Consider the following 16,669-nt stretch of genomic DNA (forward strand, 5'->3'; position numbering starts at 1 on the left):
CATTGTTCTGTGACTCCCTTTGATGCTGCAATATTACCGGGCAAAAAGTGGCAGAGACAGAGACAGACGAAAGGAGAGATAGTAGAAGAGGATGAGGAGGGGGGGTGGTGGTAGGGGATGGTCACCGTCTTCGGTTTCCAGAGCTCTCCCTCGGGGAAAAGATGTGCTGAATCAGGGCTTTGTCCGCTAGCACAATCGGAGCCCAGCGAGGGCACAACGGTGCTCTGTGTGATAGTCAATAGACAGTACATCTCACTCTCTCCCCTTTGGCCCCGTTCAACCTCCTCCAGAACCTCGCCTTGACTTTACCTGCAGCTCACCTGTACACGCGGAAAGCAAAACCCACATGGTTTAAAACCTTTTGTCTGAGTACCACTGACACGCTCCACCTGCTCCTGTATCTAGTGTATATCATTAGCTAACAGCCCACACCCCATTACCTGTCCGGTGTTAATAAAGAGCAAAGAAAGAGGTTAAAGTCCACAGTTTCTTTAAGCTGGTGCTGAGCAGATGAGAAGGACTTGATTATTCTGGTAATACTGATCTAAAAGGGTATTTGTATGCAGAGATATTAAGTGACACCATTACCCAGTATGAGGCTTTTTTTATGTCACGTTTGAGACAATGGGCATTACACGAACAGATTCGGGGTGGGGTCTAATATGTTATTACATTTGTTTAAGGTTGCTGGAAAAGGTGAGGGCCATATCACCAACGGCATAGTGGGGTAGTAAAGCAGGAGAAACGACAGACTCAGGTGTCTGCACTCTAAAGCGTTTACAGTTCACAGTCATGTATTTGCCTGTCTCAGCAGCTCCTGGTGTCCTGCCATCAGTCTGCGCTAAATGGAGCTTGACCGAACACTTTCTCGTCTCAGAGTCGGACCCAGCATGATGCGCCCGCGCTCACTTCCATAAACTTACACACAGACCAATTATCCTGCTGTTATTTACCACTGAAAACACAAAGAGTTTTCACAGAAGTTGGCATATGCCTGAGAGAAACAGCGTCTCCAAAAAAAAAGGGGGAAGGAAACTATCCCGTTTTTTATTTCCTCGTCTCGCAGACAATCATATCCATGGCAGAGCGAGCCAGAGAACGAACCTGTCAGTTCTTGGCATCTACGATGACTGACTGCTGTGCCACTGGTGCACTAATAACAATAAAGAGGGCACTAAGCCACACTCTATTTTTACTCCTCTGCCTCTTCACTMCAGCCCAGGGCGGACTCTACACACACAAACACACACATGCGTGCACGGGGGAGAGGCTCTAATTAGCAGCAGAAAGGAATACAATGAGTGAGTTATTAAGACATAGGGGCGGATCGCAGCCAACCTTTGCCCCCTGTCTGTGCACAGGTCACATGATAAGGGAAGGATATCCGCCAGACGATGGCGCCAAGCAGCCTGTGCCCATTGAGGAGATGAAATAGGCTCAATCTCTGAGCCTATCAGGGCAGGGCATGGTGTACTGATCGCTTTCTCCCTTTATTTTACATATTTATCAGCAGAAGCTCCACCTTAACCAACAGTCACGGTGAAGCCCTGTTTTTATGTGCATTGCAAATTTCTACATCCAGTTAAATGTCTAGAACCATACATCTTTAATCACTGCCTTTTTAAACATGTCTCTTTGTGTAGCTTTTTTCCCAGATTGTGCCTCATGCAGTAGCACAAATTGTMCATAAACTGATGGCTCTAAACTTGCGAACCTTTAACTCTCTCCGCAGCAGGTTTCCCATCGCCATTCAGATCATTGCTTTTCCTTCCTAATCTGCCTCCTCAGATCCCTTTAGAGTTCCTCAGTTTAAATCTCGTAACAGAGGTTCGTGGAAGCTGCGCTGCAGGTTCGCACACAAAGTTTTAATGATGAAGCACATTTGTTTGCAGCGTGTGGGAACGAGACAGAGCGAAAAACAGTCAAATTTGTTCCCTCACTCAGAAAAGTATTTTCCACCCGCTTTTCTGTGTCCAATGAGACACTTAGGAACACTTGTTTTTTTTATGATTTTTTTTTATGATTTTCTGCATTGGCAGTCGAGACGATTATGAAATGCAAAACAATAACTAATATTTTCCAAATGAAACATAAAATCATGAAKCCGGCCTTTTATTTCACCACATTCCTTCTAAGTATTTAAAAGTCATGAATTTTGCACAGAGTGTTTTGAGGTCCCTTTACCCCTCTTTACTTTCTACATTTCTGCTTGTTACCCAGTTTTCCTTTCTAATGACAGAAGTTGCTGGTTATCTTTCTAACTTTGACCCAGATGGAAATGTCATGCCTTTTTTTGGCTCCAATCAGGGACTCCCAGAAGCGGCCATCTCATGCCCCTGACTTTATAAATATACAGCTGGAGTGTATGAGGTTGTGGCTGTGAGTGTGTGTGTCTCTGGTGTGCAAGAATTAGTGTATATGTGTGCTGAAGAAAAAAAAGACTATCAAGGCTCTGCCAACTTAGGCATCATGATCCCTCTCATTTAGGGACAGCTAATTGGCAGTTAATTAGCAGAATTGACTCTGTTGTCAGATCCCAAGTGCTAGCCCCCCTACGATCACCCTCAACCTGCTACGTTCATTTCATCTGGCTGCTTTCTTGATGTCGTAATAATAATCCCCATTTTATCAGTTTTGGATAAGGAAACTCATTTGGAAAAGCATATTCTCATTATTGGCAGAGCAGAATAGAACAGACTCCCTGTTGTAGCAGGTTTCATTTTGTTATTTCATTTCGCTCAGCAGTTGTCACCGATCCAAATAAATGCTCGCAGCAGAATCCAGACACATGCTTTACTCACAGGGTAAGCCATGGGAGCCTTAAACAGCTGATGCTAATGTGCGCCACTGTGTTTATGTCTGCTCCGAGTRTACAGCATGTGTCGCGTGTGAGTACAGGAGGCTTGTTGAAATTTTCGGCGTAATTAACAGGGCCCACTCTCACTTTATCGGGCACTGGAGGCACATTGGGGTCATAGTGTGGCGTGGACACCCACAGCGGCTGGAGTGCAGCTTTAATGCCCACCTCTCAGTGAACACGTTACAGCAATGAAAAACAGGTGGTGCTTTAAGAAAACTGACAGTTTTGAGCAATTGTGCACAAAAAAATGAACTACTTTTTGTTTGTTTTTTTGTTTTGTTTTCCCATTGCAAGTTCAAGACTCTCCAAGGCTGTGGAATTCTCCCAGCTAAGACGGCATGCAAGGAGAACGAAGCCAGATGAGCCAAGATAGAGAGGCGAAGGGCTAAAAGAGGCATTACAGAGAAAGCATTAGAGAGAGACGGAGCGAGATGGAAGGAGGGAGGTCTTTGTACTCCTCTGCTCCTTTTGGCTCTTTTATTCCTCAACGGCTTGGTTTTATTGGTGGGTCGTTTAATAACAAGGGCTCCGCGTTTGAAATGAAGTTGAGCTGCGTTTGCGTGGGCAGGCCTCCTTTTTTTCCCCCTTCTTATTTTAAGATGGTAATTTCTCGTACTCGGGGTGAGAACTGGAGAAAGATCGAGAGAATACACCAGAGAGAGTGAGGAGAGCAAGAGGGTGAGAATGTGGGAGAGGGAGAATTCAAAGAGAATACAAGGAGGGAAAGTAGGTTAATTTATTTCATTTGTAACGGGAGAGAACAAAAACTTAAAAAGAAAAAAAAAAGTTAGTGATAGTGAGAAGTGTTGGGATTTTATTTTCATGAACAAGCAGCTTAATGCACACGGGCAGCCTCAGTAAGCCAGCTAGAATCTCCCTGTGCCTCAGGCCATCTGTGAGCAGAATAGCAATTTTATTACTTTGTCATTAAACCAATTTCACAGCAGTATTGTTTGTTAATGAGCAGCCGCAAACGAGCGAAGATGTCACATACTAGAATAGCAGCAAGATTTGTGACCCCGGCTCTCCTCTATCTCATTCTCTCAACCTGTGCCTCATTCTTATTCCTCTGCTCTTTCTGCCATCACCTTCTTCCCTAACATCCTCGCTGTCGTCCTCGTCGTCTGCCCGCCATCCTCCCGTCTTCCACATCCAACCCCCACACACATTATAGAGGTCCTTGGCTCACAAAGGGGAAAACTGCTGAAAGATAAAATGCAAAGTCTATACAGTCAAGTCTATATTTATGAGCTTCCATTTGCCTTTAGAGCTCATTCATTCGGATGGTTTGTCTGCRGGTTTTGGAAAGCATGGCACATTGTCCTGTAGGTTTTAGCTTTAAAGTGAATTTGGATCCGAACAGCAAACAATAACAGAGAGTAAGCATCTAAATGCATATATTTGATGGTTAAGTTGCCTGCTATAAAATAATCCATTAATTGTGTATTTGAGTGTATTTAGCAAAGTTGTTTTTTTAAGAAACACCTCAGCACTTTTTTCGAAAGTCGAGCGCTTCAGCTGCTGTGAAGCTTTGTGGCTCCTCACTTTGTTTATGTTTTTACTCTGGAGGTCAGTTAGCACTTAGCATGGGTTCTTGTTCTTTTCTTCTTTTTCCTTTTTTTTTGTGGTTTATGACTGAGAGAGGAGCTGTGACAAAGGGAGAGAAAGAGTGAATTAAACTGAGGCCCCAGAGGATCAGACAACCTGACAGAGTAGATTTGGAATAATTAGTTTTATCTGCTGAGAGAGATAGCCCAGAGGATCTGTGCGTTATCCACAGGCTGCTGCTACGTGTGCCTCTGCAGTGATGTGTATGGGACGCCTGCATGCTGTGTGTGTGTGTTTGGGAGGAGGCCTGGATTTTGGAGGACTAACAGGGATAAAGGTGACCAGGTGTAACAGAATGACCTTGGGGGTTATATGCATGTGCACGTGTGTGTATTCAGGCCAAGGAGGACAGGAGCTCCTTTTTTTTGGCTGAGCTAATTCAACTCTGTGAACCTCCACGAGGTATTTTCTCTCTGTCCCAGCATGCTCATTCTTTTACTCTTTCTATTGGCGTCTGTTTTTCTTTACCTCCTTCTTAAACACGCTGCATTCCCTCCATCCATGTATCCTAATGCAGCAATGCCCTCTTTTCTCTTTGTTTGTATTGTCACAGTGAAAATAACCTGCAGTGACCTTACTCCATCTCTATTCAAGAAAAGTGAGCGATTTGGGATATAAAACGAAGGAGTTGTAATCATATCCTTAACGACACTACAGTGTCTTATTATTACTTGTTGTGTGTGTGTGTGCGTGTGTGTRTTTTGTGGAGCTGTGAATCATGGCCTCGTGCCCTCTGTGGCTTTGAAGTGAAGGCCAATAAGCCTATCATGGAAGACTCTATAAATCAATATAGTCCTTTGTCGGTTCAGGCTATGCTCTATCTCACTTCAGGTCTATTATTGAAGAGGTATCAGATATTCTGAGATTCAGTTTGCAGTTGTCTGCTGATGCAGGARTGTTTTCTACTTTTAAACACAGAAACRTTTGAAAACAAAAGCCGAACCAGGKTGAAATGACAGACAATTGTTTCAGGATTGGATTTCAGCTCACATTCGAGCTGGTCCTTCTGCTCAAAATGTGGTTAGGCAACATAACTTAAGCTGCAAACAGACACCAGTAAACTTCCAGTACCAATCAGTTCCCTATACACAGGATCTACCTGTTCATATGAAAATGTCKGTTTACAGAAATTAGATAAAAAGACAGAAAAGCAAAACAAGCCCCTACACTTTGGCTCTCAATTTGAAGTCCAAAGGGTAGTGGTTAAAATATGAGACAGCCTTCAAGACAATGATGTCATAAATTTGGCATTGTTTCACATTTATGTAAGCTGTGATATTAGTGTGACATATATGGAACTATCTGGCTTGACAATAAAAAAAAAGGAAAATCTTTATAATATAATTTTTTTCTGAAATTGGTTTTCTGTATCATGTAGAGAATCACACATGACAATTTGCAGTCTTCAGTTTAAGAGCCATGTATCAAAGTATAAGCTAAACTGACKGCATCTTTGTAGTGTTTGTTTAAAGCTGTCACATGTGAAGGAGGCCGGTCAAAGCGCTTCACAGCCAGTGGTAGAGCTGATCTGAGAGGCAGAGGACTAGCTTCAGGCCTCCGGGTGCATCAGAGTCCCTGTGGTCTGTTCCGCAGTGTCACTGCTGTGTCTGCCAGCAGCCCCCCCACTACCCCACCAAAACAACAGCTATTTATATCAGTGGCCTTGGCTTTTTTAGCCCTAAAGTCTGCTTCTGATCATGCCTGCACACATGCCTGTGTGTGTGTTGAAACATATGTGTGTCAGAGTGGTTATGTGCAACTGAAACTCAAATCAATAATTCAGTGTGGAAGTCAGAGACGAGCTGACACTGTTTAACCAATGGCTGCCATGGTCACAAATATGTGTTAGATGCAAATTGAGTCACTCACACATTTTTGAATTGTGCTTAATGAAAACACTCACTCAAATGTCCCGGTGACAATGATGCTAACCAACGCCTTCTCACTCCCAGCTCATCACATGTTGATGCTTGGTCAGGTTCCCTCTGCGTCGGGTTTTGGTGCCTGTTCTTGAAAAGTGCAGAAAATGTGCTACAGTTAATCCTAATCCTAACCAWGACCCTGAACCCTAGACTTAACTTCTGTTTAACCCTAAACATCCAACCCCTGAACTTAATACCTGACCCTCACCAGTAACCCTGATCCTTAAACTTAACCACAAACTCCAACCCAAAGCCCCAGTCCAACACACTCGAGGGGGGGAATCCCACACGTCAAAACCTGACGCAAAGRAAACCTGACTGGGTGTCAATATGTGACGAGTAGAGAGTGAGAACGTGTTGCAATAACAGGAAAATATCTATTTAATATGCCAAATCCTTTCTAAACACAATCACTTGTACACACACACAGAGATTCGTACTCCCCAGTAGTTTGGGACAGATTGTAGCAGAACTTAAACCCAAGAATTGAGCAACTCAACATCACATTTAAATGCAAACTGTAAATCTCRAGGCTTCAGCTTTCTGGCATCTGCTAATTCACTTTCATATTCACTGGCTGCAAGTACATGTGCAGTCCATGCATGCTCACAAATGTATCTAAACATGCTGCACAAGGATATAACTGTTGCTCTTGGCAGGTCTTCTCTCTCTCTCTTTGAGCCAAGCCCATTATAGTCATAAAGGAGGGAAAAGAGAGACGTTTGATATCAAGCAAAGGAAATAGATTGCCCTTATTTCCTGCCTGGCTGCTGAGAGGCAGACACTTGTGTTGCCTAGACGATGCAGGCAATTGACACTCAATTTTGTTTGAAATATCACGCCTCTATCAAGTCATTATCAGCTTCCCCTGGTAATCCACAAAGCCACCCTGTTTGATATCTGACAATAAGGGGGAGTCACAGAGTCACGGAATCTCTCCCTCGATTACCAGGCAATAGGGCTGAGAATAAAAGGGAGCATAAGATGACAGAGCAGGATACAAAGAAAGGGTGAAGGAAATAAGAGATGGATAGATGATGCAAAAAAAGATGGAGAGGCTTTAAAAAAGAGCCACACATTTGTATGATAGCAGTGAAAAGTGGCTGAAAACTGAGAATATACTGTATCTGCCCTCCCTGCAGAGATGTACAAAGGTGCTGCTGAGGAGAGGGGAAAAAAAGGAAAATCTGGGCAAAAGGGGTGGCACACTTTACAACTGAGAAATTGAGGCAATCAAGTAAGAACACCCACTTATCAGAGGAAGGCAGGAGTAATGACAGTGCTGGATTCCTTCTTTCCCTCTACTCAACTTCAATCTCCTCTCTGTGTTACTTGAGAGTTTTTTTCTTGGAACTCTCCGGCCCTGTGTGAAAGTAGGACGCCCTCATCCCTCCCCATGAAATGAGAAAATGGACTTGTGGATTGAGATCTGTCATACACTACGTGTTGGAAGTTTTATCAGAAGCTAAAACAGACACACACACACACACACACACACACACACACACACACACACACACACACACACACGCAAAAAAAAGAAATAAAAAACAGCTGTTGGTCCCTTAGCTCCTGAGCAGGCAGAAAATGCCTTTTGTGCATCTATGCAAGTTAATATGATGTTGCCTTAAAGGGGCAATATCATGTAAAATCAACTTTTTTGAGTTTTATATCATGTTATAATGTTATACTCATAAAAGAACATGCCCAAAGCCTTGCTTAGACTCATTCATGTATGTTTGAGAAATCCTGCAGCGTTTTTAGGCAGCCATGCTGAGGAGCAAAACGACAGGTGGAGACCAGAAACGCCCCTGGGACGTGTCTTTAATCCGAGCCTCCTCATGGCGGAGCGCCCCCTCCCCCTCCCCACACACCCTGCCCATGACCCCTGCAGGCTCTCGGGTGAAATTGAAAGTGAAACTTAAACTGTCTGCTGTGCTCTCAACGTTAGTTCTCACTCAGTGAAGCTCTTTTCAGATTAAAAATACCTTTGAGGAGATGTATTCTCAGATGCCAAGTAAACTGCATCGTGGCAGCCCCCCCGCACCCGCCCCAGCACTGAAATGGGCAAGACAGAAGCAGAAGGAGGTTCTTAAAGAGACAGAGGCCAATTTCAAGGCRTTTAGAAGAGGAAGTGATGAGAAGATAAGTTTATATTCTATTTAAACATAAAAACAGCATTTTAATAACAGCTAAAGGTGACATAGATACTTTATTATGGTATAGTATTTAAATAAAAATAGAAACACATAATATTGCCCCTTTAAGAGAGGTGGTGCAGATGTTAAAGACACAGACTGTGCCAACAAGTGAGAGGTCTGSTTGATATATTAATCAATAACATTATAAGAAAAAAATATTCCAGAGCTGAAGTGGCAGCCTGTGAGGAAAGCAAAGGCTTTTAGGGTAAATATTCGAGGCCCTTTCTGATGAAAAAGAAAGAAGACCTGACGCCATCCTCCTTCCCTTCATCAGAAAACTGGTAAAGCCAGGACAGGTTAGCCATGCTGAGTTCCTACAATAAAGCTTCTTTCATACAGGTGTGTTGACGCCYGGGGCAGACTTGGCCTCAGTCCATTCCATTCACCTTGGCTGATTTAAACAATAACTATCATATCTCTTAAAGGAGAAGGGAGGGTAAAGCGTCAGGCAGGCGATGCCTAAGAGCTGTGTCGGGGCCAAGAAAAACCCCCGCTGACGTTGTCAGAGCTTGTTGGTGCTGCAGTGAGGAAAAAAATGTTTTTTTAAACCCCCCACCCATCTCTTAACCCTCCCTCCTTCCACACGTTTTTTTTCTTCTTCTCCTCTTCTCTGCTTTCTCGCCCTCCACTTTTGTATGGGATTCAGTTGTTTTTGTGCCGTAGGACAGAGTGTGGTGAGGAGACAGAGGAACAAAGTGCTGCTGTGTGGAGCAGCAGCTGCTGCTTGCCGGATCAAAGGGACAACAAGCGCGGTCTTCCTGGTCCGACACTTCTCTGGAGGTGTTTGACGGACAGTCAGCAGCTGGGGCCGCACAGCCCGCCCTGTAGGGGTCAGGCTGCTGGACTGCAGGGCCCAGAGCTGACATCYCCTCACTGAACATCGAGGGGGGAAAGGAAAGAAGGTGTTAGATGGGGAGGGTAAAACGCACTGGAGATGTCTATGTTTGCCTCTTTTGTTGTTTTTCTTCAATTCTGGCAATTTCTTTTCAAATATTTTTAATGTTTTGACACCTCTCCTTTACATCACAATGCACCGGTAAAGCCAAATCCTACGAATTACCAATCGTAGCTTGTCACTGCATTTCACGCTGCAGTGCTCCACCTCTGTGATGCAGAGGATCAGAGCAAGAAAGGAGACGGGGAGCGAGCATGCCGCAGTGCTATTGATTTATTTTAATTAGCTCCTCGTTATATCTTGTCAGTTAGCAACACAAATATATAATTCTTTGTCTGATTTTCCACTGGAGTCTTAATGAGTCGCACTCCTGCGGGTTTCAGAGAGAAAACGACTTGTGCAGCTAGAATGACGGAGCAATGCAAATGCTAGTCATATAGGACTGAGGTGGGGGGGGGGGATGCCACAAATGGGCAATGAATGGAGTAATAAAAAGCGAAAGAAAAACAGGTCAGTGAAAGTCCATGGAGGAGAGGTGAAACAGTCCCCCTTTCAGAGGCAAACAAAAGTGTGTGTGTGTATGTGTGTGTGTGTGAGAGAGAGAGAGAGAGAGAGAGAGAGAGAGAGAGAAAGAGAGAGAGAGAGAGAGGTAAAACTATGTAAACACAGTGGTTGCCCTAAACTTGGGCCCTTTCTCTCTGATGGTTCCTAAAACCCGTTCCTGCCTTGCTCTGTTTCACATCTGCACTAAATCAAACACAGGGGTGAGGTAATGTTCGCCCAACCTACGTCTCCTGACTCCTGTTTTAAGTTAAAAGAGGGGAAAAAAAGATTCATWAAAAGAAAAAGGAAAACTCTTTCTGTTGTAGGATGACTTTGAGAATTGTCTTTTACTCCTGCATCTTCATCCTGGTGGAGTAGAGCCTGTGAGATGCTTCCCTGTGGTACTTCATGATGAATCAGTCTGGTGGCTAACTACTGTATAAACTGTTACAGGGGCCTTGCTGAACCATGTGAGCTGATTTAATCACTGTTGTTGATATTACAATAGATCAGTGTTAGAGATTCAGTAGCCCCCAGACTGCCCCACTGTCTGACCAGACTATAATTAGTGTTTGCTTATACTAAACACACCCTTCTCATGGGGTTAATTTGCATGCAATATCTGCTCAAAGGAATGTTTTTTTTATCGTTTCTTGCTGTCTTTCTTTAAGCAGAGGTTCAGCCTGAAACAGTTTGTTTGATTTCAGTGACTCAACTGCTGGGGGTTTGGAATCTTTATTTCTGTCTGAAGCGGAAGTATGGAAGCAATGAGCTTTAATAGGAACCAGAGGACAGTCTTGTTTGCAAGCAGTGATCATGGACTGAGCTCAGCAAATTCTTCTTCCAATTGTGTTGCTTATAATCCTCCTACAAGACAGACCGAGAGGCGTGGTTGCTTGACGGAGGAATGGAAACTTCTTTCTCTCCGGCTTATGAGCTTTAGAAACGGACGCGTTCTGGTCAGCCGTGAAAGCGACAATCCGTCAACCATCTTTATGTTGCATTTTTAAAGCTGCATTCCTTCTTTGGGTGCTTTACGTTTCGAGCAGTCCAGAGTTTATCCCTCAGTGTAGACGTGTTCGGTGTTTCTCTGTTTTTTTGTTTTGTTTTGTTTTGTTTTTTTTTCCAGTTCGCTCTTTCATTCTTTCATCATAAACTCATCGAACAAGTGACCCTGCTCCTGATTGGCAGAATATTTTCCGATCTCTGCAGTAGTTGGCCCGTCAAGCATCAAGCTCTCTCTCTCTCTCTCTCTCTTTTTCTCTCTCTGTTTCATCTCTCTCCCATATGCGCTCTCTCTTGGCTGTGCTCCAAGGTAGAGTGGTTTGGCATGACAATTTCAAAAAAGGGAGGAATGCTGACAACGGGACCGAGTTACCAGGTGTGGCTGCAAGTCAACCAGAAACAAGACCTCTCTGACAGATTGAGATGAGGAAGTTAAAACAAAAAGAATGAGAGGCGAGCTCTGAGTCAAAGAACTGGTTTGAAATGATTCCATCTTTAAACCCAGTAAACTTTTGTAGAATTCATTAGCATTAAAAAGACAACGAMGTTTATTTATCACATTAGAATAGAGCAGTTAACACACTCAGACATTTTCTGAAGCCCCACTCCCCGCCCATGTGAGAACAGATATTATTAACCAAGGATTCAGTGTTGATCCAGCCTTGTGCAGACCTTGTGTCAAGTGGACTCCTGCTGCCTTGGCTCCATCATTCATATCTGTCTGCAGTTTTCCTCTGCGAGCTACAAAGCCACAACAGTCAGACTTTCCACTTTAAATAGTCACGGGTGTGAGCCGTCAAACAAAGATGCACACGAGTGTTTGTGTTTCTTTTACTCTGTTCCATATAGCCTGTTAGCCGGAGGTGCTACTGTGGGCTATTTGGCAGTAGTCTGTGAAGAATGTGCTGACATGGGCAACACGCGTGCACAGACCATGCACACGCATTCACACATGCGCTTCAACGCAKGCCCAACACTCTGAGTTTGGTGTTTGATATGCGACAGGAAAATGTGTTAAAAACCTATTGGCTGGATGATATTAGTCGTTTACATTAAACAGCAGTAGATCCCCCCCGTCCCTCCTAACCCGCCTGCTCCTGGGGCGTTGTACACATTCTAAGCCGTATCCCGATGAATGACCTCCTTGTGACCCCCACCCCAACCCTGGCTTTAATTATTTGTTTGAAGACAGCATGGAGTTACCATGCTGAGAGGTACGCTGTGTACTGTGTGTATGTGTGTGTGTGTGTGTGTGTTGGTGTTTCTGTGCGCTAACACTGAGCAGAGGCAGGTCGTAATAAGCTAGACCACCAGATGTAGATAATAAAACATGAGCTTTGGGCTGGAGGTTTTTAAGCCGGCGTCCCGTGTGAGCGAGCCTCCCGGGTTCGGGTTAGTCCGTGGACACTCTGGCGGTGGTTGTGGTCATGTCCATGGTGGCGATGTGCATATTTACAGCACATATGTATGTTTTAGCAAGTGGTTTAGGAATTCTCCATCCCTGTGGTCAACCTCTGTGTCTCTCTTGGGGCTTTGGGTCCATCCGTCTGACAATCCATCCAAACTGCCTTCATCTCTGGAGGATTCCTGCTTGTGTTGTTCTAAGCACACTCCATTAGCAGCTCACGGGTTGAGGGAAAACATTGTTATCAAGCCCGGCTCAGATAATCTCAATTGGCTTTACTCAGACTGATAAAAGGTGCTTTAAGGCCACAGGAGAGGCCCTCTGGTCACCCTCCACTCCCTTCACTGCACCTCATTGCCTGCTTGTTACTGTGGCAACTTGCTTAGCTTGCAAAAGCCGCACTTTCTTGACTTTGTGGCGCAATGTGGCATCAGTTAGCAAATAGCAAACGTTGACAAAAACGGAGTCTATATGAGCTGCAGCCATTTAAATATGCATGTGTTTGTCTGCATAAAGAGCTGTTTTCATATTAAAAATCACCATTTCATTAAAAGCAAACATGTTAAAAAAACTTCTTGTGGACTTAAGGTCAAATGTTTCCTGGAAAAAGTTAGAAAAACATAAACTGAAACCAGTATTTTTACATGAACATTTAGAGAGGTAAAATGAAATCTGAAAAATGGCACTTTGATCCTACAGCAAACTCTTCAGAGAATTTCCTCTGCAGTGAAACCGTATGGTCAGATTTAGCGCCTGGGAAGAACATTCCTAATATTATGTGTTTATGGTTATGACCCAGAATAGGTACAAATGCACATGGTTGTGATTTCGAACCTCTTTTGGTGCATCTAGAAAGGGAGAACGGCGGACGTATATTTTGGCGAGTGATGCCGTCTGTGCTTCAAGAGGACCTGCAATGCCAGAAATGCATTTTTGTTTACTTGCTCAGCTGGTTTTCAAGCTGGAACTATTTCTCATAAAATGCCTGACAGCTGGGGAATTTGACAAAAAAAATGTGTCCCATTGTTCTTTTAAAAAAAAGTACTTTCCCAGTAATAAAATCCTCAGTGCTCCCTTAAATCACAAATCATGCATTACAATCCTATATGACTTCCAATCCAACTCTTACTCTCCTCCCATCCTCCTCTTTCATTTCCTTATAATCTCATATGGATGTGTTTCATCTTTTTCCTCTCGGGGCCCACAGCACCCCTACGTACCTGCACTCTGGATGCCCCCTAGCAAATGAGCACCGTGTCTTTCTTTTTTTTCCCAGCCGTGCATTTTGTACGTTTAACCATGTCACTTTGAGCTGGGCAGATTACAGGCGTTTAAATTCATTGGAGAAGGTAAGGGCAGGTATCAGGGCTTCATGGGGGATTAGGAGCCCAAATTGGTTCCAGCTCTCCCTTCCTTCTAATGACCAGTTCTTTGGCCATATTGATGGTGCCGAGGGCCTGTATGTTAGAGGAGGGAGGTGAACCTTTTTCTTCCCCCCCTCACGCTCTCTCTCTCTCTCTCTCTCTCTTCTGCTTTTCTGGAACCAGCATGCTGGACAGCTCCAACGTGATTTGAAACCCTTGTTTAATGTTAAACACATGGCAGTACCTGCAACGATATGTCCAAAATTTAAGTTTTTAAAAGCAAACATGAGAAAGCTAGTTAGAAAAAGGGGCAAAACAAAAACAAYGGAGCAAAAGGTACAGGTCTAGCGCCGCTCGAGTGGCCAGCTTGCGTTTGACACGGCCCAAGGCATTGCTATTCGAAGTTAAAAAGGTTGCCCCCRGCTGGCACTCACCTCCCAATGACCCCCGGCTCACCACTGGGAAAGCCACAGGAGCGAGCCTTGCTGGGGAGGCTTTGTGGAGCTGCGTTCATTCGCTGCAGTGGCGGCGATAAAACTTCAGACAGCCTAATTGATGGGCTCACTGACATWACAATACCTCGTGAAAGCACGGAGTGGCCCAGGCCTGGTCCTCATTTCTGGACAGCTGGAAGGGGTGCAGAACCCCCTACAATGCAACAAGTGTGGGGGTCCCACTGAGGGGGACGGTGGAGGAAAGGGGGTTTGAAAAAAGGTAGGATACAATGAAAAGAGCCACTTGTTTCCTGCCTTATCTGTAACTTTRAGCTGACTTTGAACTAGTGATGGATATCATTGCAAAAACAATGTTTTGGGGAGTGAGGTATGAAGTTGTGCTGTGTTCAGCTGGCTAACTGAGAAAAGAAAAGAGAGAGAGAGAGAGAGAGAGAGAGAGAGAGAGAGAGAGAGAGAGAGAGAGAGAGAGAGAGAGAGGGAKGTGCCCGAGCTTCTGTGCCCGAGCTGCACTTAATACTTGAGGAATGTCTCCCTGGTGCCCATAGCAACCGAACGTAATCAAAAGCTTTATTAAAAGAGGGGGGAATAGATCATATGGAACATTAAAAGTATCCCTCACTGGGTTCTCAAGTCAGCACACAATTGTCCTTTTGTTTGTTTCTGTTTTGTTGTGTGCGCCTCTCTCAAGGACTTTGCAGCTAATGTTGCCATTAAGTCATGCAAAACTGTTTGTCTTTGTGCAGGCTCGTGATGAATCTTTTTTATGCATGAATACAGGGTGATTTAACATTTGTTTACTTCTCCCGTTGTTTTTTTTGCTCTTTCCTCTCGCTTCTAGGTTTATTAACGCCAGGAGAAGAATAGTACAACCCATGATCGATCAGTCAAATCGAGCAGGTAAAAAAAAAAGCAGAACAACCCAGCCAATCTATGACCTTTTGTTCCCCCCCACATGAAGACATTCTTCCTAATTTTATATTATAGTTGGCATGCCTGGAGCCCAAATGTCTTTTTTAACACTTAACCCATACACCTATTTCCCCTTCATATAAACCCTATACCTATATTTTCTGCTGCTGCTTCTCTTTATTCCCTTTTCCATTTTTTCCCAATGTGATGTTCTGTAGTGTTGCAAGCTGTTTGCTGATCAACTCTAATTGGAGATTTCCCACTCTAAGTGGAGAGAGTGGTATATTAGCGCTCTCTGTGAATTACTAATTGGACACAAGGGGCGTGTAGGAGACGCTAGCAGCAGTTTATGAGTTCTATTCTTTTTATTCTGTTTTGTTTTGATTTTTTTTCTCCACAGCTTGGTGTTATAGTTACATTTACTTGTTTTCTGCTGTATTTCTATTTCACTACTTCAACTTTTTAAAAAATTATTATTATGCAGCAATTTTCAGGTATCAAAAACATCTGTGGGTTACATTCATCAGTCTGAATAGTAAAAGGTTTTGGAAATAAATGCATTACGTTTTATTTGAATAAATAATAGAAAATATTTAATTTAGTATGCACACATATTGTATATATTAATTTACAGTAAACAGAAAATATAAAGTTATGTAATTTGCAATCCCCTTTTTCTACACTGACAATGATTTGATCAGAAACAAGCTATACAAACATGCTGGAGTGTTTTATCTTTACTAAAAAGCTCACCATCTTTTAAAAATCCTAATCCTCTGGGAGGACATTCTTTAAAAAAATAATCATGAATGAAATGGGAACAAATGTCATCAACTCAGCAGTCATTGTGCTTATTTTAGAAAATATTTGACAGCAAACATGCAGAGTGCCAATTCACAATGTTTGCAAACATAAAAAACTATYATCTCCCTGAAGACTTAAAGACTTACAAATTTTCTGTGATATTACTCTTATAATCCTAAAATGTACCAGCTTTATTCCAACCATAAGCAAAACCAGATATGATAGGGAATTGRTTGCTCTTAAGCATTTTGTACGGTGACAGATCATTTCAATCATCCATATTTAGCAATAAAGTTGCAATTTAAGAGTAACATCAATAATGCAGTTGCATTGTTTTCTCATGGGAGATAAAGGATGCATGTGCAATTTATTTGTTTTAATCTCTGAATTCAATCCACTTTATAAAGCAGAAGTTTCTCTCATCCTGTCAAACTGCATGTTTTCTTTGCTTGGTTAGAGAATTAGAGAACAATGTGTCCCCCTGTGCTCATGGTTTTGAATGACACTGACTGTGTGTACATGCATGAGTATGTATGTGCTTRCATGCATAAGGACCTACTGTATGCGTGTTTGCATGCCACGCGTCAGTCAATGCGGTCCACCAACACGAGCACAATGTCTTACAGTATGTTTGGGCTGGAGCTGAGACAATTGCTGATTGTCTGGTGTGTTCTCTTTTCTTCTCCCCCCTCCCTCCC

The 16,669-nt window shown here is 43.4% G+C and overlaps 1 protein-coding gene across 3 annotated transcripts in view; it reads left to right on the forward strand.

The window, feature by feature from the left end:
- Positions 1-16,669, forward strand: part of meis2a (Meis homeobox 2a) — a 78,112-nt gene that overhangs the window by 56,352 nt on the left and 5,091 nt on the right. For all 3 annotated transcript variants that reach the window (XM_014009716.1, XM_014009718.1, XM_014009717.1), the window contains exon 10: positions 15,097-15,155. In XM_014009716.1, the coding sequence (XP_013865170.1) occupies positions 15,097-15,155 (59 nt within the window). The remainder of the gene's footprint in view (positions 1-15,096; positions 15,156-16,669) is intronic.

This window comes from Austrofundulus limnaeus, unplaced genomic scaffold (assembly GCF_001266775.1).
Source record: "Austrofundulus limnaeus strain Quisiro unplaced genomic scaffold, Austrofundulus_limnaeus-1.0 Scaffold61, whole genome shotgun sequence".
In the NCBI taxonomy this organism is placed as follows: domain Eukaryota; kingdom Metazoa; phylum Chordata; class Actinopteri; order Cyprinodontiformes; family Rivulidae; genus Austrofundulus; species Austrofundulus limnaeus.